The sequence below is a fragment of the Mesocricetus auratus genome, unplaced genomic scaffold (assembly GCF_017639785.1).
Source record: "Mesocricetus auratus isolate SY011 unplaced genomic scaffold, BCM_Maur_2.0 Super-Scaffold_100010, whole genome shotgun sequence".
NCBI lineage: Eukaryota > Metazoa > Chordata > Mammalia > Rodentia > Cricetidae > Mesocricetus > Mesocricetus auratus.
The window spans coordinates 66,343,003-66,370,039 of record NW_024429194.1 but is presented as its reverse complement, the minus strand read 5'-3'; the positions used below and the strand labels follow the sequence as shown (position 1 = coordinate 66,370,039).

General features: G+C 48.9%; 2 protein-coding genes across 17 annotated transcripts in view; one reads left to right on the top strand and one right to left on the bottom strand.

Moving 5' to 3' along the window:
• Window positions 1-501: 501 nt before the first annotated feature.
• Prpf40b (pre-mRNA processing factor 40 homolog B) lies at window positions 502-23,699 on the top strand. Of its 13 annotated transcripts, none has more exons than XM_013111273.3 (25): window positions 502-684; window positions 9,160-9,240; window positions 9,933-10,076; window positions 10,350-10,415; window positions 11,060-11,087; window positions 11,320-11,345; window positions 11,464-11,574; window positions 11,873-11,993; window positions 12,083-12,107; window positions 12,315-12,524; window positions 12,708-12,834; window positions 12,913-12,977; window positions 13,427-13,591; window positions 13,695-13,803; window positions 14,092-14,242; window positions 15,055-15,188; window positions 15,711-16,061; window positions 21,247-21,363; window positions 21,532-21,669; window positions 21,879-21,974; window positions 22,084-22,185; window positions 22,310-22,487; window positions 22,758-22,819; window positions 22,910-23,053; window positions 23,135-23,699. In XM_013111273.3, the coding sequence occupies exons 1-25, from the start codon at window positions 682-684 to the stop codon at window positions 23,225-23,227; spliced, it is 2,847 nt and encodes a 948-aa protein (XP_012966727.1). In that variant the 5' UTR covers window positions 502-681; the 3' UTR covers window positions 23,228-23,699. The 13 variants fall into 13 exon arrangements, with proteins under 13 accessions (XP_012966727.1, XP_012966728.1, XP_040609779.1 ...); XM_013111270.3 differs by lacking the exon at window positions 502-684 and having other exon boundaries at window positions 8,259-9,240; window positions 15,711-15,825; window positions 15,970-16,061; XM_005067216.4 differs by lacking the exon at window positions 502-684 and having other exon boundaries at window positions 8,260-9,240; window positions 15,711-15,825; window positions 15,970-16,061; window positions 22,087-22,185.
• A 219-nt stretch (window positions 23,700-23,918) lies between these two features.
• Window positions 23,919-27,037, bottom strand: part of Fmnl3 (formin like 3) — a 54,360-nt gene continuing 51,241 nt past the window's right edge. For 2 of the 4 annotated variants that reach the window (XM_005067219.4, XM_013111357.3), the window contains 5 exons: window positions 26,860-26,961; window positions 26,437-26,529; window positions 25,823-25,946; window positions 25,593-25,709; window positions 23,919-25,063 (listed from right to left, as the gene is read on the bottom strand). In XM_005067219.4, coding sequence (XP_005067276.1) covers window positions 25,618-25,709; window positions 25,823-25,946; window positions 26,437-26,529; window positions 26,860-26,961 — 411 coding nt within the window. In that variant the 3' untranslated portion in view covers window positions 23,919-25,063; window positions 25,593-25,617. The remainder of the gene's footprint in view (window positions 25,064-25,592; window positions 25,710-25,822; window positions 25,947-26,436; window positions 26,530-26,859; window positions 26,962-27,037) is intronic. The other 2 variants (XM_021225539.2, XM_021225540.2) reach the window with 1 other exon arrangement.

Here is a 27,037-nt window from a genome sequence, read left to right as displayed (position 1 = left end):
GTCACTCCATTTCCAGGGCATCCGATACCCATGCAAATTCAGCATACCCATTAAGTAGCTTTGAGTTTCCCTTATATTTCACATTATCAATGTTAAGGAGCCAGATTCCAAAAGCCAAAAGTAACCTCAGAGCTGAGCGTGTGCACTCCAGGCCCGGCCAGGCACGGTCCGGGGGATGTGTCGGCCGCGCCCAATACACGTGGAACAGGTGTTAATAGTTTTAAGTTAATGACATAAAGTACAGGAAATGCACAAGAAAAACCAAACCGCGCTGCGGAGCACAACGGTGCTTTTACAGGCGGGCAGAACGGACATCTCAGTCCCGACCGGGCTCTGAGGGAAGCCTCGGAGGCGCGGGCGGCGGGCTTGACTCGGCGCAGCGCAGCGCAGTGGGCGCGCGGCCAATCAGAGGCGGGAGCTGGCGCGCCCCGCCCCCGGGGGCGAGCCCAGGACCTTGCGTGCGCGCGGGGGGCGGGGCCTGGCTCTCCGTGCCGGGGGCGGAGCCGGGCCGGGCACACCGGGCCGGTTGGGGGCTCCGCTCCTCGGCGAAAGCAACCGGAGCCCCGGCCACGAAGGGGTGCGACCCCCACTGGCCACGCCCTCCCGGCTGAGGCCCGGCCAATCAGAGCTGTTTTTACTGGCGAGTGGGCCGAGCCGGCCCAGCTGCTCTGAGGCTCTGGCATGGTAACGTCCCCGCGCGGGGGTGGAGAGGCCCGGGGCTGTCCCACAGCGCCCCCTGCGGCCCGGGCTCGGGCCCGGGAGGCGGGGGGGCCGCCGGGGTACCCGGGATCCCGAGGGAGGGCGAGGGGCGAGGAAATACAGCCCAGTAGGGGGGTGGGGGCGGGGATTTGGGGTAGAAGGGGCGGGGAGGCCATTATGGAGCTTGGCGGGGGGGCGTGCGGCCGGGGGCTGAGGAGACGGACAGCGGAGGCTCGCGGTGTGAGGAGGAGGAAGGGATGAAGTGAAGGGTGGGTCTGTGGAGAAGGGTCGGGGAAGAAGAGGGCGGGAGATGGAAACCACAGTTAACCTCTCCTGGGCTATTTGGCGTGCCCCATGCCCCTCCCCCAGACCCAGGTTTGTGTATGGCAGCCCTGGGTGCCACCTTAGGACCATAGGGGACTCCCTTCTTTCTCCACCCATTCACAAAACCTTGTCTCCTGAGGTGAGGAGGGGGCTTCTGAGGAAAAAGAGGCTCCTGGTTGCCACCTCAGAGCTGGAGTAGTCCAAGAAATGGACGAGCAGAGGCCCCTTGGTTCCAGCGCCTTGGCTCAGCCTTCAGCAAACTAATAACTCTGTGTGACCTTGGGCAAGTCACTACATTTCTTTGGGCCTCGGATTTCCCATTGACTTTCAAAAAGGAAAATGGGCGAAAATGATATACCGAATCTCCATCAGTTCCAAAAGGGGGCGGGTTTGAGGAGATTTAAGGCCAATGGATTCTAGGATGCGGGAAGCATGAAGTTGGAGAGGAAACCTTCAGCTGGACTGGGAAAAAGCCCCCGGGATTTTCGGGTAGGAGAGTTAAAGCTTGCATGGCTGCATCCGGGTGGACCTGGGTCTTGGGAATCCTGTTGGGGGAATGGGAGAACTCTGTAAATAGAGAAGGTTGAACCCTGGCCCCGAAAGATGAGATCCAGAAATAACATAACATTCTGTTCTTCAGGAGAGTGAAGAGGTGACGGGTATCAGAAGCAACAAGAAGTTGTATTCTAGAGAGATCTCCAGGCTAGGAAGAGGCTGGGGGAGGGGCTGGACCTGTTTGGGTTCAGCATGTCAATGGAGACTACAGGGTGATTAACTGGTGCCTCAGCTGTTCTTTGCATTGAAATCAGGCTTTGTTAATGCTGGGCAGGTGCTTCACTGCTGAGCTGCATTTCCAGCCCTGTTGTTTCTTTTTATGATGGCTACCTCTTTCTGAATACACCTCCTAGCTTTCATTTTATAACAGTTCCTTCAGTGAGTGAGAGTGAGTCAGACCAGGCCAACCTAGAATCACTTGGCTGTCTGAGAATCAATCTTAGCCTTGTTTGAGGGTTGGGGTGAGAAGAATTAAGATGAGGCTAAGAGATGTCACCTGTGGCACCATCCATCCTTCCTTTTGGGAGGCAGCTCTATGTGATCAGGCTGCTTGGATTCCAAATCTGCCAATACCATTTAAGCTCTTAGAACCATAGTCAAGTGATCTGTCAGAACCTCAGGGGATGATTTCTAAGATAGTGTGAGGATTAAAGAATGTTTGGTGTGACTCAGACTCATGATAAGCACCCAGTAACCATTACCTGTTAGCTTACTTCTGTTCTTTCCTCTGTTTCTTTATTCTTGTTCTCTCTCTGTTCTTCTGAATGCTCAGTTCTAAGATGCCCTTAGATTTGAAGTCTGGGACTTGATTACATTTTGTATTAGGAGGCTTCCATTGGTCTCCATGAATATATGATGATCAGATGGTCAAGTATCTCAGTTTCCTTATCACTTCCCAGCCCCTAAGTGTGTGTTCTGTTCCAGGGAAGCCCAACAGGTCCGATTCTCTTTCAGCTTCCTTCTGTCCTCTTGTACTGTTCACTTCAGAGTTTACTCAAAATGTAAGCAACTCAGAATTGCATTGGTATTGCAGTCAGTGAGAGGAGCAGGTGTTTCAAGAAAGAAAGGACAGGACGGGAAGCTTGCAGAAGGGAAGGGTCAGAAAGTTCCATAATCATTTACATTTGTCCCATTGCTTTGTCTTCCCTGGGTAACTGATTGAAACAGGCCAGTGTTTGAATTCTGGCCAGAAGTCTCCATTACAGTGTGAAGGTGGTCATATACAGTTCGCCTTCTGTATGTAACTTTTCACAAAGCATCTCCACTATTGTACGTGTTTCTATCACAGACTGTACTGAGATTTTATACAAACAAATAAGCACACAGTGTGTTAGGTTGTATGCAAAACCCCACCAAGGTTAGGTTTCATGGAAGCATTTCAGGTAGAGTTCCTGTCTAGACAATTAGGGGAGGTATAAAAAAGAGAAAGCTCAGTCTGGGGAGAGGCTTGGGAAATGCTTGTTGTGCTGGCTAGCATAAGGACTGGAGTTCAGATATCCAGAACCTACAAAAATGCCCACCTCTCTGCAATTGTGTCCTTTAAGGACAGAGACTGGATTGCCAGAGCAGGACAGCTAGTGAGGCTATATCAGTGAGCTCTGAGTTTGATTGAGAGAGACTACTTTCCTAAGTGAATGAGATGGAAGATGGATCAAGGATGGTTTTCAACATCAGCTTTGGGTCTTTATATGTTCATGTGCTCCCACATATTTTCATATTTTATGAACTGGAAAAAGAAAAGGAAGGCTTACTTCCAAAATGTAGGGAACTCTACACTGGGGTGGAGAGGTGGGTAATCTCAGAAGCCCAGTAAACACAGTGGTGCATGCCACTCTGCAAAGTGGTGCACTCTATCCTGAAAGGACATAGAGTGTATGTGTGGGGTGTGCAGTAATGCAAAAGTAACACAGTCATCTTGAATAAAACAAGAGGGTTTTGTAACAATTCTTAGAAACTGGGAAGCCCTGGACTCAGGATGGGCCAGCGTGTGGGACTGGCTGTATTGAAAGGCTTTGGATGGTAGATGAAGAAAAAACAATATTTTTTGAGATGGTTTCTTTGTGTAGCTCTTGCTGTTCTGGAACTCCCTCTGTAGACCATACTGACCTCAAACTCAGAGCTCTACCTACTTCTGCCTCCCAAGTGCTGGGATTAAAGGCATATGCCATTATAGTTTTTATTTTGAGACAGGGTCTTTAGATGTAGCTCTGGCTGTCCTGGAACTTGATATATAGATCACAGAGATCTGCTTGCCTCTGCCTCCCAAATTAAAGGCATGTACCACCAGCACTTGACTGTAAGTTGAAGAATTTTATGAGATAGGCAATAGGCACTACTATACATTTGTTTTGTTTTTCAAGACAGGGTTTCTCTGTGTAGCTTTGGAGCCTGTCCTGGAACTAGCTCTTGCAGGCTAGGCTGGTCTAGAACTCACAGAGATCCACCTACCACTCGAGGGCTGGGATTAAAGGCGTGTGCGGCACCACTGCCAGGCCTACTGTACATTCTTCTTTTTTTGTTTGTTTGTTTTTTGTTTTTGTTTTGAGACAGGGTTTGTCTGTGACTTTGGAGGCTGCCCTGGAACTCTTGTAGACTAGGCTGGTCTCAAACTCACAGAGATCCGCTTGCCTCTGCCTCCCGAGTGCTGGGTTTAAAGGCGTGTGCCACCACCACCGCCGCCACCACCACCACCACTACCCAGCCCTACTGTACATTCTTGCTGGAAATTGAACTCAGGACCTCTGGAAGACCAGCCTTGTGTTCTTAACCTCTGAGCCATCTCTCCAGCTTCCTACTGTACATTCTTAAGATGAGGTTGGAGTCTTGCTGATTTAATTACTTGCAAGGAAGGTTTGTGTGAGAAATACCTGCTTTTGCTGGCAGGCATTATGCTTCTAAGGGAGGCAAATTAAATTTAGTCGGGACTCATCTGAAACTAGCTGTGGGACTTTAGCCATTAGTGTCTTACCTTTCTCCCATGACAAGAGAGGAGTATTGGTGTGTATAGTGGTACTCCTATGATGAAGACAAGAGGATCAGGAGTTTAAGACCAATCTGGACTATAAAAGCAAATGTTGGCACATGTTTATAATCCTAAGGTAAAAGGATTGTTTTACTGCAAATTTGAAGGCTAGAGTTAGAATGAGATATACAGTGAGTTCCAGGCCAGCCTTATTATAAAATGATACCCTATCTCAAAAAGATTGAGGGGTGTATTTGGGGTGATTTTCAGGGTTTCCTCCAGCTCTAAATTGTGTTTTCTTGATAGTAGGCTTTACCAGTGGCCCTCAAGTTTGGTGGGACTTACCAAGACCGGTCAAGTCAAGAAACAAGTATCCATTCCAGCCTGTGACTGCCTCCACCTTAATTTTTCCTATGATTTCTATTACTCATTTTGGATGAATGCACATGTACTACATTACATGTGTGGAGGCCAGAAGAAAAGTTGTGGAAGTTAGTTCTCTGTCTCCACTATGTGGGTCCCAGGGGCCAAATCCAGGTCCTCAGGCTTGAAGGCAAGTGCTTTAATCCACTTAAGCCACCTCACAAAATCATTTATTTATTACTTATTTTTTTGAGGCAGAGTCTCAGCAGCCCAGGGTGACCTGGTACTCACCACATAGCCCACAGTGGCCTCAAACTCCAGATCCTCTCTCTATCCAAGTGCTAGGATGACAGTGTTGAGCCACTATGCTGAGTTTACCTCTGCACTTAAGAGTTTTCATTTTAGTTGAGTTGCACGAAATGTTATGGTTTTTAATCTAATGTGAGTATCCATGTTTAATAGAGTGTATATCTTAGTGCCACATGAGACAGTACATTTAGAATTGGGCTAGTGCAGTGGTTGGCAAAGGCTTTCATGGGGAATGGGTTTCGACTGTAAAGTGTGTATGGAACATAGAGGTGCTCTGTGTCCAGGTGCATGCCTGCAGTGGGAGAAAGCCTGAGTATGGCGGGAGCATGCAAGATGGGTATGGAGGCGGCTGGCAAGGTCATTGACAGCCTCACACACCCGACTGGTTGGGCTTTGGTGGTCACTCTCAGAACATTAGGAAATGGCTGGAGAATTCTAAGCAGGTATGTTTGGAAGAGTGTGTTGTGAGTACAGATAGAAATGGGTATGAGGAAAACAGTTTGGGAGGTCAAATAGTAGATCAGATGGAAAAAGTGGGTTGGAAAAAATGGAAATACATGAAAAAAAGGAAAAAAATGAAGATAAGTCAGGTTGTATTATGAAGGACACTATAGAGAGTAACTCCTAGGTCTCTGTCTTGGACAGGACTAGATAACATGGTGTTGGGCCTGATGAGACTCAATGTTGACTACTTGGTAGGTTAAAGTGGCTCAGGATGGAAGAGTAGAACACAACATTTGGTTTCTTCCATGACAAGTGGTTTCTGACATTCCATACAGATATAATTTCCAGAGCACAGGAAGAGTGCCCTTAGTTGGAGGTAGAGAATAGGGGTCAGTTGCAGTAGCGTGGCACATACTACTCAGGACAAGCTAAAAGACAGACATTTCTAGAGATAAAGGTTAGAAAGCATTATTTATTTATTGCTTGGGTTGTTTTTGTTTTTGTTGTTGTTTTTTTTTTTGAGACAGGGTTTCCTTGTATTGCTTTGGAGCATGTCTTGAAACTAGCTCTGTAGACTAGGCTGGCTTCGAACTCACAGAGATCCTCCTGCCTCTGCCTCTCGAGTGCTGGGATTAAAGGTGTGCGCCACTAACGCCTGGCTAGAAAGCATTTTTAACTGTCTAGGCTGCCTCAGGATAGGGGTAACTGAGAAACAGTTGTGAGGTGGCTCCTGTTCCTCCAGGCTGCCGCCTCTCCCCAGAACTCCCATACTGCTCCTCAGCTTTCAGCTAGGAAGACAAGCAACCTTTTAGCTCCATCTCCACCTTTTAAAAAGTGTGTGAGCTGGGCGTGGGCACACCTCCAATCCCAGCACCCAAAGAGGGGTAGGAGAATCTCTTGAGTTCTAAGCTAGTCTGGTCTACAGAGTGAGCTCCAGGGTAGCAAGGACTGCATAATGAGACTGTCTCAAAAACAACAAAACAAAACAAAAAATGTCTGTGCACTGAGGCCAGAGGAAGATGGCAGACATTTTATCCATCCCTGTTTGCCTTATTTGCTAAAGACAGGGCTTCTCACTGAGTTAGGCTAGCATCCAGCAAGTTCTAATGATTGTCCTGTCTCAGCCCTCCACAGCATGGGTTACAACCATGCATAGTGTGTGTTCGTGCACGTGTGTGTGTTCTGGCATCCAAACTCAGGTACTCATGCAACAAGTTCTCTTACCTACTGAGCCATCTCTCTAGCCCCCAAAATGCTTTAAAAAAAAAAAAAGACTTATTTTGTGTATTTAAGTGTCTGCATGTGTGTTGTGCCTGGTGCTCATGGAGGCCATAAGACTGTGTCAGATCCCCTGGAACTGCAGTTATACACTGTTATGAGCCATTATGTGGGTACTGGGAACTGAACCCAGGTCCTCTGGAAGAGCAGGCAAGGATCTTAACTCCTGAACAGTGTCTCCAGCTGCCCCCTCCCGCCAAATACTCTTGAGCAGGTAATAAAGCCATATAGTAATATATTTATAAGACACAGTACTGTGTCACAAGGCATACTGTGAAAAGCCTCTTTCCCATTTGTCTTTTGTTGTTCTTATCACCTATATTTATATGTGTAATAAAATTTCACGGCATCTTGCCTTCCCCAACTTGTCAGTATACCTTAAAATTTTGACATTGTTCCCTATCTTGGTAATGAATTTCTTCATTCTTTTTTTAATTACAAATATCTGTTTTCAGTTTACATGTATGAGTGTTTTGCCTACATTTATGACATATTCCATATTTGTGTCTGAGGAGGCCAGAAGAGGATGTCAGGTTTTGTTTTGTTTTGTTTTTCAGTTTTTTGAGACAGGGTTTCTCTGTGGCTTTGGAGGCTGTGCTGGAATTAGCTCTTATAGACCAGGCTGGCCTCGAACTCACAGAGATCCACCTGTCTGTGTCTCCCAAGTGCTGGGATTAAAGGCTTGCGCCACCAATGCCCGGCTGAGGATGTCAGATCTTATGGAACTGGAATTAGAGATGGATGTGAGCCACCATGTGGATGCTGCAAATTGAATCTGGGTCCTCTGGAAGAACAGTCAGTGCTCTTGACTACTGAGCCATCTCTCCAGCCCCAGAATTTCCTCATTCTTCTTTATGAATGTGTAGTGTTCCATTTTATGTTTGTGTATGATGACTCTTTACTGATGGACATTTAAGCTTCTTCTTCTTCTTCTTTTTTTTGGTTTTTTTTTTTTTTTTTTTTTTTTGGTTTTTCGAGGCAGGGTTTCTATGTATTGTTTTGGAATCTGTCCTGGAATTCACTCTGTAGATCAGGTTGGCCTCGAACTCACAGAGATTTGCCTGCCTCTGCCTCCCGAGTACTGGGATTAAAGGCATGTGACACCAATGCCTGGCTTAAGCTTATTCTTATCTATGTTTATAAAAATGAAGACTTGGGGGTTTGGAGAGATGGCTCAGAGGTCAAGCGCACTGGCTGTTCTTCCAGAGGTCCTGAGTTCAATTCCTAGCAAGCACATGGTGGTTCACAGCTATCTATAGTGAGATCTGGTGCCCTCTTCTGGCATGCAGACATACATGTAGGCAGAACACTATGTATAATAAATCTTTAAAAAAACAAAAAACTTTCTTAAAAAACTTTCTTGGTATATCTATCATTTACTACATATATATAATGACATTTTAGAATTGGAAATTTCTATATAGAAATTTGCTTCATTTGTTTTAAATTCATTCAGTATTTATTGAGTACCTATTATGTGCCAGACCCTATGGCATGTACCTGGAATCTAGCTTTCAGCAATTCATATGATCCCTGCTCCTGTGGAATGGTGTCACCCACTAGTAGGACAAAACATGCTCAGGCACACATAATAAAATTGTGTACATGAGGAAACTAAAGAAGGGCATCAGACGAAGAAGTTGGAGAAAGCTACTTTAAATAGTGTCATGTGGTCAGCTGTTGGAGGAAGACAGGAATACTTGAACTGTGTAAGCCTGTGCCCATGTTCAGAGTTTGTAAAGGAGGGTAGCCATCAGAGATGGGGGAGGATGGCCCAGGTGGTGTTTGGGAGTAAAAGTGGAAGCAGGTGGATGAGTGAATGAGTCTGGTTAGAAGGAAGCTTGTTGTGAAGGACCAACAGCTTTGGAGTGAATCTTCAACTCAGCACATTGAAGAAGGGCTTAAGAGAGATGCAGGAGAATGGGCTGATGTCATGCCAAGAGCCAGGTGCCTGTAGTAGAGCCTGCTGTGCCTCTGCTGTGCCACTTTGGCAAAGTGGAAACTCCCAAAATAAAGATGACTTGAAGGGCTTCGTCAACTGGCTTTCTGGGCTAGTACTAGAGAGCAGAGCTCTGCAGGGCTCAGGCTGGGGCTGGGTAGGAAATGGGGCTTGGAAACTCCCTCCTGAACTTGTGTTTCTCTTTCATCCTCATCCCTCTGCTTCCCTTCTACAAGTCCATCTCTGTGCCCATCCTGGGTCCTATGACTTTTCTCTCCCTCAACAGTCGGTTCCCGATTCTGGTCCCCGGCCCCCAGCAGCGCCTGCCCCCTTCCCACCGGGGCACCCCATGATGCCACCACCCTTCGTAAGTTTTATGTGTTTCCCTGGGCTTGGCTTTTCCAGCCTGCACCCCAGCCCCCACCCTACCACTGCTGTGTTGCCAGCAAGGACCTGTAACACACCCTCGTGGTATTTGGAAGATGGGTGGTGTTGAGCATTGGGGTGGGGAGAGCTGCTGTTAAAGCTCTAGTCCATAAAGGGACAGTTCTCCCTTTTTGTTTTGTCCTTGGGATACAAAGGGGACTGGAGATCGGAGACCTGGAAGGGAAAGATCTCCAGTAGACTGAGGGCTGGGGAGGCTTCTTTCTCTTTCACTATTCCTTACCTGTGCTCTTTACAAAAGCCTCAGAGTTCAGGCTGGAATAGCATAGGCGGTTGTGAGTTAGAGAGGGACAGGAGGTAGGAGACTGGGATCCCTGCCTTCTCCCTTCACCTGAAGGTCTCTGGGGGGAGTACAGCCTCCCCAGTCTGGTACTGTTCCTTGCCCTTTTCCTCTCCCTCCCCCACTTAGGAAGCTGTGTGCTTGCCATTACACCTAGGAGCTCCTCAGTTACCTGTCTTCCTCAGTAGTGAAGAAGGAGACAGTTACTTCTCAAATGAAAGTCTTGGAATCAGCTGTGGGCCAGGATGAGGGCTGGGTAGTGCCTGAGATAGGTGGTCTCTGCCAGAATAAGACAGTGTCCTCTGTCTAATGGCTTTTTCTTTCCTCATTTCCAGATGCCCCCTCCAGGGATCCCACCTCCTTTTCCTCCGATGGGGCTGCCCCCTATGAGTCAGAGACCACCAGCCATTCCCCCCATGCCACCTGGCATACTGCCCCCAATGCTTCCACCAATGGGGGCACCACCACCACTTACACAGGTAATTGTTCTTCCCATGGGGTCTTTAGCTGGGAAAGAGATGGGAGCAACCATCTGGGCTTTAGAAATTGGGGAAGAAAGGAGGCTTTGGGCCAGACTCGTATCTTTGTCTGCCGAATGACTAAAACAGCTCTCAGGCATGGTGAGTGTGTAGAACCTGAAGGTTGCTTGAGAGTGTGCCCCAGGTGAGGGTTGGAGCCTCCAAAGGGATCTCAGGGAACCCAACTTAGCCCTTATTTACTCTAATGTTGGCTTCTGTTCTTCATATCTGTAGATACCAGGAATGGTACCTCCAATGATGCCAGGGATGCTGATGCCAGCGGTGCCTGTCACTGCAGCGGTAAGCGCTGGGGATGAGCAGGAAGCAGGCTCTATCTTGCACTCTGTGGGTCTGACTTGGAGTGCATGGATGTGGACTCTGTTCTTTCCCTCCTATCGTGTCTACTCTGGTCCCTGGCAATACTCCTCACATCCAAAGCCTCACCAGCCACACACTCAGCAGCTCTAGTTTCCCACTCATCGCCAAAGGCCTCATGATCTCGTTACCTCTCATGCCACACCCTTACAGAATCACTCATTCAGATACTCTTGCATTCTGGACATGCTAAGAAGGTTTTTCATATCACATTCTCTTTGCCTCTAAAAGAGGCAGTGGCACTTTTTTGTGCTGTTGCTCAGTGTAGTGGAGTCCTAAGTGGGGTATAGAACTTTGGCATCTGCTGTGAAGAGATGGATCTCAGGAGTTGACTCAACAGAATACTGCTACTTGTGGAAGACGAAGAAAGGAGCTACTGTGCGACTCCCCGTGGGACCTGAGAGTCGCAGTCCTGGCGGGGTGGAGGGGACAGGACTGTTAGAGGGCAGAGATCCCTGGGAACAGGACACACAGATCCTGGCCTGGCCTGCTTCTCCATCTCCCATGGCCTGGGTCATGGGGGCCACTGGGCTTGGCCCCAACCCTTCCCCCTCCTCTTTCTTCGGCAGACGGCTCCGGGTGCGGACACCGCCAGCTGTGAGTCTTCTGGGGGCCTGCTCCCCCCAGGCTCGGAGGTTGGGGGGGCACAGGGGAGAGGGGACAATGGACTGGAGCCCACGCTGGATCATGCTTGTTGGGATGCCAGGGATTTTGGGATGTTGATGGGATCAGGGGGATATTTATGGGACGGAATAAGGGAGGAGTAAGTGGGGAGAAGATGGGGGTTTGGAACAAGGCCTAAGTAGATTTCCTTTGGCTTTTTTTCTAGCTGCTGTGGCTGGGACAGGCCCTCCGGTGAGTGCTTCTAGCTTAGGTCTCTGGGTAGAAAGTGGGAGGCTGATGGTTAAGTCATCAGGGTGAGGAGAGGTTTTGGGAAGGGAGCCTAATGATGATTCTGTGCTCCTCCCCCTAGAGGGCCTTATGGAGTGAACATGTGGCCCCTGATGGACGCATCTACTACTACAATGCTGATGACAAACAGTCGGTGTGGGAGAAGCCCAGCGTGCTCAAGTCCAAGGCGGAGGTCCTAAGTGGGGCTTTCTAGCTCTTTCTTTTAGCTTCTCTGACTCTTCCAAGTCCTTGGCCTTCCTTGAGTCTCTAACCATACTCATTGTAGTTCCTCTGACCCCAGGACCCCTGACCACCTCCATGCTCCTTGGAATTGCCTCCCTAGGGTCTTAGGAAGTTCACTTTCCCCCATTCAGGCAAGGCCAGGTGGCACTAAAGACTGCTATGTCCTCTGTTCATTGGGTCCCCTTAGTCCCCCTGACAGGCTGGAGGGCTGCCCAGCTGTTGATGACCTCTGACTCATCCTTTTACAGCTGCTGCTGTCCCAGTGTCCCTGGAAAGAGTACAAATCAGACACAGGGAAGCCGTATTACTACAACAACCAGAGCCAAGAGTCCCGTTGGACCCGGCCCAAGGATCTGGATGACCTGGAGGGTGAGGGTCCTGGAGGTAGAAGGGAAGACTGGGCAAGGCTACTTGGGAGTCCTTTGCTACTCTATGACTGTTACCTCTTCTCCTTGCAGCCCTAGTCAAACAAGAGTCTGCAGGGTAAGTGACTTGACCATGTAACCTTCCTTCCTTGGAGCACTTGGGGGATGGAGTGGATTCACCATTATTCTTCTATGGTAGAAAGAGTCTTAGTCTTTTATGCGGTCAGCTGCTTTAGATCCAGTCTTTCCCAAGCTAGAGCAATTGGCCCACCCTGCTTTCCTGCCTTTGCTTTGGTATACCATTACTCTTTCGGCTTGCCTACAGAAAACAGCAGACCCAGCAACTACAGACACTACAGCCACAGCCACAGCCACCTCAGCCACAGCCTGACCCTCCACCTATACCTCCTGGTCCCATCCCAGTGCCTATGGCCCTCCTGGAACCTGAGCCAGGTCGAAGTGAAGATTGTGATGTATTGGAGGCTGCCCAGCCCCTGGAGCAGGGGTTCCTGCAGCGGGAGGAGGGTCCCAGCAGGTGAGAGCCACTCTTGTTCATTGCAGCCTAATTTTTTCAATCTTGGGAGGGACATGTGAGGAGCTGAGCATGACCTCTGAAGGGCTCCTTGGGGAGCAAGAAAAGGACAGTAAATTGCCCAGAGTGAAGGGCACTGAAAACTAAGGATTGTGGGCCCTTGGCTGAGTTCCTTCTCCTCTTCAGTTCTACTGGACAGCATCGACTACCACAGGAAGAGGAGGAAGCTAGGCCAGAACCAGAGAGATCTGGCCTCAGTTGGAGCAACCGGGAAAAAGCAAAACAGGCCTTCAAAGAGCTGCTGAGGGACAAGGTGCTTGGCATAGGCTCCCAAGGAGGGTTTGGGGGGTGTGGAGGTGGGCAGACTCCAAGACCTATGCCTCTGTTCCAGGCTGTCCCTTCCAATGCTTCGTGGGAACAGGCCATGAAGATGGTAGTCACTGACCCGCGTTACAGGTAGGCTTGAGCAGGAGGGGACAGTCCTTGTTCATGAAGGCAACTTGGCCAGGAACTCCCTGAGATGTTCAACTCAATACTCAAGTCCAAGTGGCTGGGGTGGGATGCAAAAGAAGGAAAAGCTAGATTGACTCCAGGATGAGAAGAGGGAAAGGCCCAGCCATAAGATAGATGCTTAATAAATGATCAGTGGCTTGAACTGAACTATAGGGGTCCTAACAAGACAGGTGTCCGATGATGACTTGAGAACAGCTAAGCAAAAGGGCTCAGTATTTCTTCCCCTCACTACTCATCCCTAGCCATATTCTGGACACCTGTACGCTAAGCCCATACATGGGTCTCCAACATGGTGTTGTGGAGACTTTTCCCCATGTATTGAGACCCTGCTTCATGGGCTGTGCAAGGTAATTCAAGCTGTTTCCTTCCCTGTTCTCACCTTATCCACACAGTGCCTTGCCCAAATTGAGTGAAAAGAAGCAGGCATTTAATGCTTACAAGGCACAGCGGGAGAAGGAGGAGAAAGAAGAGGCCCGGCTGAGGGCCAAGGAGGCCAAACAGACCCTGCAGCATTTCCTAGAGCAGCACGAACGCATGACCTCCACCACCCGCTACCGGTCAGAGAACTATTAGACTGGTCTGGGGCTCAGGAACCCTGAGAACACACAGATGTAGGCAGGGTTCTGTTTTCTACCTACTCACAGCCCGTGTGCTCCACAGGCGGGCAGAACAGACCTTTGGGGACCTGGAGGTTTGGGCTGTTGTCCCTGAGAGGGATCGAAAAGAGGTTTATGATGATGTTCTCTTCTTCCTGGCTAAGAAGGAGAAGGTAATGGTTATAGTTACTGACTGGATTCTCCTAGCCCTCAATTCCCTGTGCATCATGGCTACTCATTTCTCTACTCAGTGTTCTTCTGAATTGGAAGCTGCTGTGGAACTTTTACCTTTCCTGTTTCTGCACCGGGCCAATAGCCTTGGGTGGGGGAGGGCAAGGAGGACACTGGTCTGGGACTTGGAACTTCTCCCCTTTCCTGGGACACAGAAGCCTGGCCCTCCTAGGGTTTTCTAGCTACCTCCTTTGCCAGCTTTGTTTCACTTTCATCCTGTGGTGTTCCAGGAACAAGCGAAGCAGCTTCGGCGTCGAAATATCCAGGCCCTGAAGAGCATCCTGGATGGGATGAGCAGTGTCAACTTCCAAACCACATGGTCGCAGGCCCAGCAGTACCTCATGGACAACCCCAGCTTTGCTCAGGACCAGCAACTGCAGAGTAAGCCTGGCTGTCTGTCCTTTCTTCACTTAGAGCCTGTCCCTACCTATTATGGAAACCCTAGCCTTCAGTTACTGCCTCTCTTGGACTCTGGGGTCCAGATGTTTCAGATCACCCCTTGTGTCTGTCTGTGTGGCGCTAGGGATGGTGCCCTGGCCCTTACATACATTTTGGTAGGGATGGTGCCCTGGCCCTTACATATATTTTAGATCAGCCTCTATTTTTTTTTAATCTTTTATATTTTGTAGTGCTGAAAATTGAACCTAGGTCCTCAGTTAGGCACATGCTCTACTACTGAGTTCTACCCCCAGCCCTGGAGTCCACTGTTTACCTGAACATTGTGTGTCTTAGATAGAAATATGAAATCCTTACAGATGATGGTGATGGTATCTGTAGCTCATGTGAAGATGGTTTTAAACGGTCTTAGTGTTGTGAGCCTTAATGTAGTAAGGAACTGTTGACTTGTAGTCATTGACAGAGTAATAATCCACCTTCTGAAGCTGCATCAAAGCCTAAGTGACTTCCAGTTCCCTAAGATGTGATACCTCAGATTCTCAGATAACTAGATTTATATGGTAGTTTCTAAAAGCTGAATTCATTACTTAGTACTTGCTATTTTTTCCAGTGCAATTAATACTCTTCCCCAGGAACGCCCACTAGTGACTGCCACCATACAGCCCTACTTCACTTTTCTCCACCCCCTTGAGAACCCCTGGCACCCACAGGGGAAGCACTCTTAAGAAATGGGGTCTGTCCCATTTGAGGGGCTGTTCCACTGGTGCAGTGCCTGCCCATTTCTTCCCTGCACGTAGACATGGACAAAGAAGATGCACTGATCTGCTTTGAGGAGCACATCCGAGCTTTAGAGAGAGAGGAGGAAGAAGAGCGGGAACGGGCCCGGCTTCGGGAGCGGCGCCAGCAGCGGAAGAACCGGGAGGCTTTTCAGGTATCTTCCTGTTCTTGGGATCAGAGCTTGGCCTCAGCTCTGCTAGAAACCACAGCCTCTCTGTAGTGCTTCCTCTCAATGAGATTGTCTGTTGACTAGGCCCCTGCATGTCCCTAAGGCACTCTGCAGTAGTGCCCCTTCAGGGAGACTAGCTGTTTGTTTCACCCTCAGACATGGGTGCCAGCAAGACCAAGTGTCTTTCCCTTTAGGTGGGAGCCAGAAAGAACATTTGTCCTTAGCTTGGGAGCAGTATTAGTAGGTTGACTAAGCTGGTCATAGCAGGAAATTGAAGCCAAGTCAGAAAATTGTGCTGTCTGCAGGTTTCTGCTTTATTACCTCCAGACTGGCTTATTCTGTTTGTATATTCATGTTTTCCTCTTTCCCTTTGTCTCCTCATCTCTGCCTCCTTTGCCTAAACTGCCCCTGCCTGTCCAACTCTGCCATTTCCTTTCCTCCTCCCTAGTCCCTGGTCATGCTTCCCTCCCTATCTCATTCTCTTATTACTGGCCTTTCCTTGTTCAGACCTTCCTGGATGAGTTGCATGAGACAGGGCAGCTGCATTCCATGTCCACCTGGATGGAGCTGTACCCAGCAGTCAGCACTGATGTCCGCTTTGCCAACATGCTGGGCCAGCCGGGTAAGGCAGCCAGGCTTCCCCTTGTCTGGTCTGGCTTCCTACCTGCCAGCCTCTCTGCACCCCACTCCCTGGGCCTGTCCTTGACCCCACCCTGGGCCTTGGGAAGCTGCCGCCCGCCAGGCCCCCATCTCTCCCTTTCTGCAGGCTCTACTCCTCTGGACTTATTCAAGTTCTATGTGGAGGAGTTGAAGGCTCGGTTCCATGATGAGAAGAAGATCATAAAGGACATTCTTAAGGTGAGGGACACAGACTGGGTGTAAGCCACACACTAGACCAGGACATCCTGAGTCATGCTTTTCAGGAACAGGGCAGCTTACACTGGGGATATAAACAGACACATTTTTCTAGCCAGATGTAGCAATGCATATTAGTATTCCCAGAACCTGGGAGGCTAAGGCAGGAAGACTGCCACTAGTTCAAAGCCAGTCTGAGCAATAAAGTGAGTACTAGCTAGGTTAAAACCTGGTGTCAGAAAAAAAAAATCATTTTCTCCTCTTAGGAACTCATTACCTAAAACAAACGAGAACTATTAGCCAGGGGCAAGTGTTACTACAGAGACAGGAATCGGAAGAGTTGACAGTAACCCAGGGACCATCACCTTCAGGAGTAATGGGTGGACGAGATGGAATACTGTAGGCACAGGGTGCTGCAGGAGCAAAGGGAAGTGGGTGAGATGGGCATAGCAGGCCTGAAAGCAAGCACAGCCGACTAAGCTCATACCCCACAGCTGTGCTCCTTCTGGCCGGTAGGGTGTTTGGAAGAATTCGGAATGTATTGCTAATGTTTTAAAATCAGGAGATTTCACAAAAATACATCTTGTTTCGGTTTTTGAGACAAGGTCTTAACGTATCCCAGGCTGGCCTTGAATTCCCAATCCTCCTTTCACTTCCCACATGCTGGAATTGAATTATAGGTGTGCACCACTATGCCTGGCCTCACATAAAAATCTGGATCGTCAGTGTCTCTTACCAGTTTGGATGATCTGTCAACACTGGGCTCGTTTTTCAAGGCATGCCATGGACACTGGCTGAGATGCCTCTGCCCTCTTAGAAAGAGGAAGAGGGTGAGGTGTTCTTTTCCTCACTATTCTTTACTGCCTTCTTAAGCTCAGGCAAGTGTCAGCTGCACAAGTAGCCCATGTGCCCTGTCATTTTCTTTACTAGATAAATAATTGTCTGTGTCTGTCAAAGTAACAAATTTGAGTAAGCAAGTAAAGGGAACTTTGTGTTCCAAAAGGGAAAAAAAGTATTTCTAATAACAAAAATAAATACTATTCTAATATTCTAATCAATACTATGTATTTGAAGATGCAGTCCAATACAGTGACTAGCAGCAGAACTTGGGGTAAAAGTCCAGATTAACCCCTTACGTGCCGTATCAACTTTTCTAAGCATTAGTTTCCACCAAGGGACACCCAATTACTGAAGATAGCAGCCTGGTGTCTAGGTTGAGAGGGACATGGGGTACTGTTAGGTAGATCACCTTACGATGGATGTTGCATTGTAATACAGTCACCTGTTTAATATGGACTTAATAAACCAGTGTAGTGGCTCACCCCTTTAACTTTCAGAGCTTGGAAGACAAGAGAGGAGGATGGTGAGTTGCAGGTCAGCCTGGGCTACACAACAGATCCTATCTCTAAAGATCTGAAAAAAAAAAAAAAAACCAAGTGTTTAATGTTTCAAAATGACTCTTAAGTGAGATGCATCATGTTGTCCTGGGATTTTTTATTTCTCTGGAATCACATGCCTACTAGAGCTTTGCAAAGGGCTTTGGATGCTAAAGAAGAGGCTTAGATTTTTATATTGATAGTTAGGATGGTGGTGTGAGGTGCTTCCCAGTCTGTTTGTATCATTGGGGAAGAGATAGGGGGAGAGGGGTTCAGCCCCTCAAATCTCAAGATCTTAAAAGCAATGACAGGTACTTGAGCTACGTTTTTTAGCTCACCTTGTCCCTGGACTAGATTACAGTACTCTCCTGTTATCGATGATCTGTGATACAAAGGTTGGAGAACCACACCACAATGCCAGAGACTGTTAGAGGGTGGGGGTGGAGGGAGGCTCACTCACTAGTCAGGTAGCTATTCAAAGTCAAGGTGGCAGATAAGAGACAAGATGCCATAGATTTCTTCACATGAACATGTGCTAAGGCCCAATTTGGAGATGGACCTTAGTAGAAAAGCATTGAGGTGCTATACATTTTTTATTAAAAAATATTTGTTAAAAAAGTGAAAGTTGGGGCTGGAGACATGGCTCAGAGGTTAAGAGGTTAAGACTGCTCTTCCAGAGGTCATGAGTTCAATTCCCAGCAACCACATGGTGGTTCACAACCATCTGTAATGAGATCTGGTGCCCTCTTCTGATATGTAGACGTACATGGAGGCAGGGTGTTGTGTTCATAATAAGTAAATAAATCTTTTTTTAAAAAAGTGAAAGTTGGGTTGGATGTGGTAGCAGATGCTTTTAATTCCAGCACTTGGAAGGCAGACAAATAATCTCTGAATTTGAGACCACCATGGTCTGGAGTGAGTTCCAGGACAGCCAGGGCTAAAAAATAAAAAAATAATAAAATAAAGTTGGGCTGGTGAGATGCCTCAATGTATAGAGGGTTGCCACCAAGAGTAATGACCTTAGTTGGATCTCTGAAATCCACATTGGTAGAAGAGAATCATTTTCACATATGCTGTGGGTGCCCACATATATTCATACAGAATAAATGTTTTAAAAATGTAAAAGTTAAAGGTGAATTTTTTATGTCTTTCTGACTTCAGTCTTGATCAAAGGGTTATCAAGGTCACCAAGAACAATTTAGAAATTGCCAAGGACTTGTTTAGAAGTGCTCTCAAGTCCGACCAAGAACCTTTACATTTATAAATAAATAGATAAGATGGGGATATTTAAAAATCATGTTTTTCTTTTCAGAAAAAAAATCAAAAGCTTAAACTCAGTGGCGTAGAATTGCTGATTATTTTGTGAAGTTAAGGGAAAGATGGAAAGGTGCAGGACAGGCAATGAATGGCAGCACTGTTGTTAAGCATTAAGGATTGAGAGTTCAGCAGAAAGGATTAGCTGCAGGGCAGATCTCTGTGAGTTTGAGGCCAGTCTAGTCTACAGAGTGAGTTCCAGGACAACCAGAGCTTCACAGAGGAACCTTGTCTCAAAAGCAAAATAAATAAGTAAAATGTCTTATACAGGATAATCTTGTAAATACCTATTTTTTAAAAGACTTTATTATTTATGCATGTATGCCAGAAGAGGGCACCAAATCTCATTACAGATGGTTGTGAACCACTATGTGGTTGCTGGGAATTGAACTCAGGACCTCTGGAAGAGCAGCCAATGTTCTTAACTGCTGAACCATCTCTCCAGCCCAAATACCTATCTTAAGATGGTTAAATTTTACTAGATAGTTAACATGTAGCCAAAGTAACTGGGAGAAAGGCTTGCTGGGCTCCTGTCTACACTGCCTGAGAAAGCAGTTATTCTGGGCAGTTCCGCTTTCTACTCCTTCATTTGGACTCCCAGCTTAGGCAGCCAGGTGATCTTAGGCGTTCCTGTGGCCATCCATAGTCACATGGACTGTAGGGACACCTTTCGTCTCCTGGGACAATGTAGGGCCCTGAACTTGGAGCAGATAGGAGACTGGAGATCTGGGCTAGAAGATTAACGATGGGTATGGGAGCAGTATATTAAAATAGCCAGTTTGGTATGGGTTTGAAAGTCAACAGATGAGGGGTGAAATTGCTAGGGAAAATGCAAATCAGATAAGTTAAAAAAAATAGCCAGGCAGTGGTGGCTCACTCCTTTAATCCCAGCCCTTGGCAGGCAGAGGCAGGTGGATCTCTGTGAGTTCCAGGACAGCCAGGGTTGCACAGTGAAACCCTGTCTCAAAAAACAAAAACTAGTAATAAAAATTGTAAGGGCAATTCTCAGGGACATGTGTCCACACAAGGGAAGTGACAGAAAAGGTGAAGATACAGGTATCCTGGAGAGGAGACTACTGCATGCATTTCACCGTAAAGTAACTTCTGGCTATTTATTGGCCTGAAACCTTCACAAGTTTATCTAGTGCTTTCGAGCCTCATTTTCATCCTCTATAGATTGGGGATAATCTATATACCACATTGTAAGGATTAAGTAACATTTAAAAAATTTGTCAAGTGTCTTGCTTATAATGGGCTCTTGATAAATGTTTATTCATTTTCCCTGTGCTGTGTCCAAGGAATTGAAAGTGAGGAAGAGAAACAGCTAGCTTGAGACGCTAAGAGCAGGATGGAGGGCTAATCTAAGTACAGGGAACTGTGTGTTCCCTGGGAGGACAGTGAAGAGGATGTAGTCAAGCCTTCCCTAAGGAGGGACTGAGCTAGGGAGCATAAAGACTGGAGTTTGAATTTTCAACACCCACATAAAGTCTGGGTATGTTTGCAACTCCAACACTGAAGCAGGGTTGAGACATGATCTTAACCTGATAGTTTAGCCAAAATGGAAAGCTTCAGTTTCAGTGAGACCCACAGTCTTAAAGGGAGTAGACTGAGATGTATACCCAAGTCCTCACTCTCAAAGAAGGGTGTGTTTGGAAGGGCTGGAGTCTTGACTGAGAAAGGACTCTTGGGGAAAGCAAGTGTGCTCCTGGCATCAGCAAGTGGGAAGACCGGAGGAAGCCAGCTGTGTGGAAGAACAGGAAAGCTGGCCTGTGACACAGTATTCTGTTTACCTCATGTCAGCTTGGCCAAGTCACTCTCCTTCACCTCAAGTTCATTGAGACATGGAGGCTTTTTGATGAGAAATATAGAACCTGACCATGTGCTTAAGACAATGGACATGTTTTAAAAATTGCTGGAGAGTTCTACACTCGATGGCTCGATGGCCAACATCTCTTCCAGGAACTGTGCAGTCAGGGTGGGTGTAGTGCTTAAAACACAGATTTGGGGGTTAGACCTGGGATACAATAGAGCAAGTGCTTTCATTTTTCTTGTCTGCATAAAATGAGATGAGACTGCCTTACCAGAACAGGGAGGATTAAAGGAGAAACGTGTCAAGCACTCAGCAGAGAACCTGTTACGTAGTGAGCACTCAGTACAAGAAGGGGAGGGAGATAGCAGATAGCCCAGATGTTAAGAATGCATGGCAGCTTCTATGAGCAGCAGGAAGGCCCAGCTGTGGCCGGAGGAACAAAGATGTAATTGTGAAAAACTCAGTCATCAATCAAGACTGTGAAGAAACTTCCTGACTTTCTTGGCTCCATATGAACCCACAAAGGTCGGAAGGGGAGGGGGGCTGTGAAATAAAGACAGCGTGGTTTCTAAGGTGTGTCCTATGTGAGGGCAGAGGCGTGAATGCCTCACAGCCTGCTCCTTTGCCTATTGGCCTTTGGTCTTGGGCCTGTGGTGCCCCTGGCCTTCACGCACTGCTGTGCCCACAGGACCGGGGCTTCTGTGTGGAGGTGAACACAGCCTTTGAGGACTTCGCCCACGTCATAAGCTTTGACAAGAGGGCTGCTGCGCTGGACGCAGGCAACATCAAGCTGACCTTCAATAGTGTGAGGGGATGGGCAGGGCTGGGCGGTTCTCTTACTTATCCCAGTGTCTTGTTCCTTCTCACTACCCTGCTGATTATCTTGGGTTTGGGGAATGATAACAGGAGTCCAGACCCCACCTTCCCACCTGTTAAGGTATACCTGACCAGTTCTGTTTCCCTTGGCCCTCAGCTGCTGGAGAAAGCGGAGGCACGGGAGAGGGAGCGGGAAAAGGAGGAGGCACGAAGGATGCGGCGCAGAGAAGCTGCCTTTCGAAGCATGCTGAGGCAGGCCGTGCCTGCTCTGGAGCTGGGCACTGCCTGGGAAGAGGTCAGGAGCGCAGCCTGGCCCCAGTCACCCTCAAGCCTGAGGGCAGCGGAGCTTCTCCACCACTGAGGGCCCACCCCAGTCACAGCACAAGCCCTGGGCCAGCTCCAGTTCCCTTCCTTCCTCTGCCCCAGCCCTGCCCAGTGCTCGTGGCGTGTCCAAGCTGGGCCAGGCAGGGCCTGGTCTGATCAGCAGTGCTCTCCCCGTTCAAGGTCCGTGAGCGCTTTGTGTGCGACTCAGCCTTTGAGCAGATCACCCTGGAGTCGGAGCGGATCCGGCTCTTCCGAGAGTTCCTGCAGGTGCTGGAGGTATGTACCTGCCCAGCCAAGGAAGGGAACTGAGTGTAGATCCTAGAAAAGGCAGAAAGCCCCTTCTGAGACAGGGAGGGCAGGTTCTTACCTCTCTCTCTGCCTCTAGCAGACTGAATGCCAGCACCTCCACACCAAAGGCCGAAAGCATGGCAGAAAGGGCAAGAAACACCATCGCAAGCGGTCTCACTCACCCTCAGTGAGTCGGCAGGTAGAGGGACGTGGGTGAGGCTGGACTGTTTTTCTTTCCTGGTTCTGGACCCTGTCCCCAGCTCTCAGGTGAGGGCTTCTGGAGGACAGAACTCTGGGCTGACCTATGTCTTTTGTCTGCCCAGGGCTCTGAGTCAGATGAAGAGGAACTGCCCCCACCATCCCTCCGGCCCCCCAAGCGGAGGAGGCGGAACCCCTCAGAGTCTGGCTCTGAGCCCTCATCCTCACTTGATTCAGTTGAAAGTGGGGGTGCTGCCCTTGGAGGATCAGGCTCCCCATCCTCCCACCTTCTCCTTGGGTCGGGTAAGCAGTTTGTAGGAGTCTAGTAGTTGGAGTACTGTGGTCCTGACTCAGTAGAAGCACAGTAGGTTCCAGACCCCTTGAGGGGTGACAAGGATGGGAGGGCCTAGCTAGGGAGCGAGATTTCCCATCCCTGCTCGGTCAAGGAGCTGGATGGAGGGAAGTCAGATTCAGCTTTCCTCAGAGTAGGAGCCAGCGTCTACACAGAACGTACAGGGAAGAAGAAGAGCCATTTCTCAATGGGACTTAATAGAAATTTTTTTAACTCTATAGATCATGGTCTTCGGAAAGCCAAGAAACCCAAAAAGAAAACTAAGAAGAGAAGACACAAGTCGGTGAGTAGAGAACTCAGATCCTCAAGTCCATTTTAACCTGCTTTCCAGTTGTGCTGCTCAGTTGCTCAGATGGGCTCTGAACTCTTACAGAACAGTCCTGAGAGTGAGACGGACCCTGAAGAAAAAGCTGGCAAGGAGAGTGAAGACAGAGAACAAGAACAGGAAAAGGACAGGGAACTCCGGCAGGCAGAGCTCCCTAACCGCTCTCCAGGCTTTGGAATCAAGAAGGAGAAGGTGAATGGAAGGACCTGGCCTTTGCCCCAGCTGTGACACACTGTCCAGGGGGCTCAGGTAAGCCACACCTTTGCTCAACAGACAGGCTGGGACACATCGGAAAGTGAGCTGAGTGAGGGGGAGCTGGAGAGACGAAGGCGGACACTCCTACAGCAGCTGGATGACCACCAATGACCCCACGAGCTACTTCCTGCCTTGGGACTTCATGAGGCAGTGGCTCCAGGGTCTTCCTCACCATCTGCCTCAGACTCCTTCATATGTCTGGTCTGTGTCCACTTTCCCTAAAGTAACCCATCCCCATACACTATTGTTAGCACCTCTCAAGGCTGCTCTTGGTGTTCAAGGGTCCCCTAGTTCTCAGAAACTAGTACAGTCCTTGCCCTCAGCCCCAGACCAGAGATGGGCAGTCTATACTACATGGGGTGGGTGATGCCAGTAGATACAGTATGAGAAGGGGTTTCCGGGAAAGAGACAGGCTGGTGGACACAGCCTGGGTGGCAGAGGGCAGGGTCCTCACCCTCTAGCATCAGTGCCTGCTCTTGCCTGATCTGGCCCTGGGGCTCCACCATTGCTTCCTCTACCCCTGGGACCTGATGTATGTGTTCTGTTTTTGTTTTTTAAATAATATTTATAACATGATCTACAACTATTTTGTCCTCTTCTTCTTCACATACCATCCACTGGGGACCAGCAGAGGGCACTACTGCTCTAACATCTATTTCCCTGTGTAGTTGAAGCCCACCCAGCCAGGCTTCCTTTGCCCTCTAGGCTCATCACTCCTGAGATGGAGGTCAACACTGCCCCTACCCACTCATTCTCATGGCCACCCGAACAAGAAAGAGAAGACAGCCTGGTGCACAGGACATTTGTTGACAAGTGTGGGGTTTATGTACAAGAGAGAAAGGAAATGGTACATGTACAAAACAAAGTGCCCCCACATTCCCTTCTAGGGTCAGGGAACCTAGTAGGGAAGCGAGCAAATAGTTTATAGATCCTGCATGTTGCCTGTTCCCGACCATAATCCACCTAGCTGAGGAAAGGTGAGACGTTTGGCACATCTTTCCCCTAGCAGTCTTGGAGCTGGTGCAGACAGTGTCTCTGCTCTTCAGTCAGCGGGAAGACAGTGGGCAGGGTGGGGCCCAGCCCCTTCCTTTCATTGTTTGGAGCAGGAAGTACCCCTGCAGAGGGTGGCCACCTGGGGTGAGCTGGTCCCACTGCCACACTCTCCATGCTCAGTGTTAGCTCCCCCCTTTCCACCTTTGAAAGCCTCAAGTCTCCCCCCACAACCATGTGGAGCAAGAAGCTCCTGCAAGTAGTAGAAGGTATGCAGGAGAAGCAGCTGGCTCGGGAAGCCAAGAAGATGGAAGCCAAGGTGGGTGGGACCAAGGGTCTGGGGGGCAGGACATAAAACTGAAGTCTCAGGTACAATGTGCAAGAAGGCAGTGGGTCTGGCATTGCTCCTCTACCCTTTCTTACTAGGGCTCAGCAGGGTGGGCCCAGTAAAGAAGGGCTTTACTCTGAGATGATCTGGTATTGGCAGAGTCCAGGGGTCCATAAGCCTGGATATTTCTAAACCAGAGCTGACTGTGGGGCCAGAGAAAATAACAAAGAGTACAGCATTCTCTCTTCATCCCACTAGACTCTAGTGGGAGAGGGGCCATCTGCCCTCAGGAGCCAAAGCTGGAAGTGGTTCTCCCCAGCCCTGAATGAAGTTGAAGACTGGGGGCAGGGTGCATTATGGGAGGCACTAGAGAAGTGCCCAGCCCCCTAGACCTAATGCCTACAGTGGCACAGGGAAGATCCAGCCTCAGAGCTGGAGTAGCTACAGCTGGAACAGCACAGCTTTCTGCTGGACCCTGGATCCACTGTCCATATTTGCAGGACTTTTGAGAATTAAAGTACTTCTGCCTCCAAGAAGATCTCAGTGGGGACCTGGAGCCCGAGGAGGGCCACTGGGTGGTACAGCACTCCTGGCTTGGTTGCAAGTGACCATGGGCTGGTGGTTGAAGCCTGTGGGGAAGATAGATGCATGTGAACAGGCAGGGAGACTGAGCAGGACAGCACCTTCAGGAGGGCAGGGAGTGAGTAGTCAACTATGAAGAGGATCAGGGAGAACCAGCTGGTTAAACCGCTGGAGCTGTTTATAGAGGGTAACAGGGATCTAAAGATCACTCAGGAAAACACCACATGCCAACTAATCAGATGTCAAGAAGCAGAGGTCAGGGAACATCTGTTCCTGAGTAGCAGCTACTGCCAGAGCTCTAGAGGAAACCAGGACCCTGGATACCTTGGGTCCAGGGATGGAGCCTCAGGATTAGAGTCATCAGGCCTGGGCTTGCCTGCTCCAGGACAGCTCCAACCCAGGACAGGAACTCCACAGCCCTTGGGTCTTAGTAGATGGGACAGAATTAGTGGGAGGAAACATGCAAGGGATCAACTGTTTCTTGGAGCATGCAGCATGCAAGAAGTCTATCTCCATCCATGGCAAGCTGCTACCAGATGATTCTAAGGCATGCATTGCAGCCATGGTGCCCAGTACCTGTCAGGGGCCCCAGCCTTGAGGGCTAACAGTTTGACTCATCGTGGTGGGCTGCATCACAGAAGAAGCGTGAGCCCCGCTTGGCAGTGCGGGCCGTGAAAGGGACACTCTTCAACACTACGGCCCAGGAGAGATCATGGTCAGGTTTTATAGGGAAACAAACTAGGAAGAAGGACCAAAGGGGGTTGGTTCAGGCTTTGGGAATTGGGTCCAATGGGTAAAGGTCCCACCTGTGATGATGTCCTCAATAGTACCATCCTTGCCCTCGTAAACAGGCCTGTGTTCCTTAGCTTGGCGCCTCCTCAATTCTGCAATTAGCTCCTGCTGTTGCCATTTGTTCCTCTGGGATGGAGTCTAGGGCCAAATATTTTTTAAATTTGAGTTAGAAACGAGCTTGCTTCACATGTCAATCCCAGTTCCCTCTCCCTCCCCTCCTCCCCAATCCATCTCATCCCTGCTCTGCTCCTCAGGGAGAGTGAGGCCTTCCATGGGAGATCTTCAAAGTCAGTCATATCATTCTGGGCAGGGCCTAGACCCTCTCCCATGTGTCCAGACTGAGAAAGCATCCCTCCATGTGGAATGGGCCAAATATTATTAGGGGAAGGAAGTCATCACTAACTTAACTGGTTCCTGTCCCAAGATGTCTGAAGATGGCCCTACTGAGAGAAACCCTGTGTCCTGTCCATCTGTCTCTAACCCTCTGTCTGAACTCTTGCCTTTAGGCACTCCAAGGGAGGGGGCATGTGTGTGTGCATCTTGGTTTTTCAAGTCCTTTCTGGATCCCTGCTGCCTGAATCCTCAGTTTTTCGTCCTGCTCTCCAGACCAGCTATTGGTCCCACCCACCTTGGCATCCAGCTTCTTGGCTTCCTGAGCCAGCTGCTTCTCCCGCATGACCTCCTCTTGTTTCTTGCGAGCTTCATTCTCTTGTTCTGCTTCCTTAGAGAAAACCAAAAGAGGGGGAGTGAAAGGCTCTCACAGGCTGGGAGAGGAGAGGCTGACACTGAGCATGGAGAATGGGTGGCAGTAAGACCAGCTCACCCCAGGTGGCCACCCTCTGCAAGGGTACTTCCTGCCCCAAACAATGAAAGGAAGGGGTTGGGCCCCACCCTGCCCACCAGGTCACAGTTAAGAGGCCTGTAGTCAGCTTCCATGGTTCCTTTCCTAGACCTCAGGAACAGAAAAAAAGACTTGGACTTAAAGCCTAGGCTCTCTCTTGATTAATCATTTTCTCTCAGCCAAACTCCTCTAGAAATGAAGAAGAGTTACCTTGTAAGAACGAATGAATCTGACAAATACTGGGAAAAACACAGAAGGAGGTGTGGTCTTAGGACTCTCGCCAAAGTAGCGCACAACTGCATTGTAGGCCTCCTGGGTAAGGAAGGGGCAGACAGAAAGGTCATCCTGGTGGGTAGAAGCCTAGCACTCACACATGGACACATGGCCC

What these genes read in the sequence shown, in the direction of transcription:
- Prpf40b (XM_013111266.3), top strand. Translation starts at nt 8,845, where the DNA reads ATGCAGGAGAATGGGCTGATGTCATGCCAAGAGCCAGGTGCCTGTAGT. An exon ending in CGGTGCCTGTCACTGCAGCG is followed by an intron (nt 10,416 to 11,059) that starts GTAAGCGCTGGG and finishes TTTCTTCGGCAG; the next exon opens with ACGGCTCCGGGTGCGGACAC. An exon ending in AGTTCCTGCAGGTGCTGGAG is followed by an intron (nt 21,975 to 22,083) that starts GTATGTACCTGC and finishes CTCTGCCTCTAG; the next exon opens with CAGACTGAATGCCAGCACCT.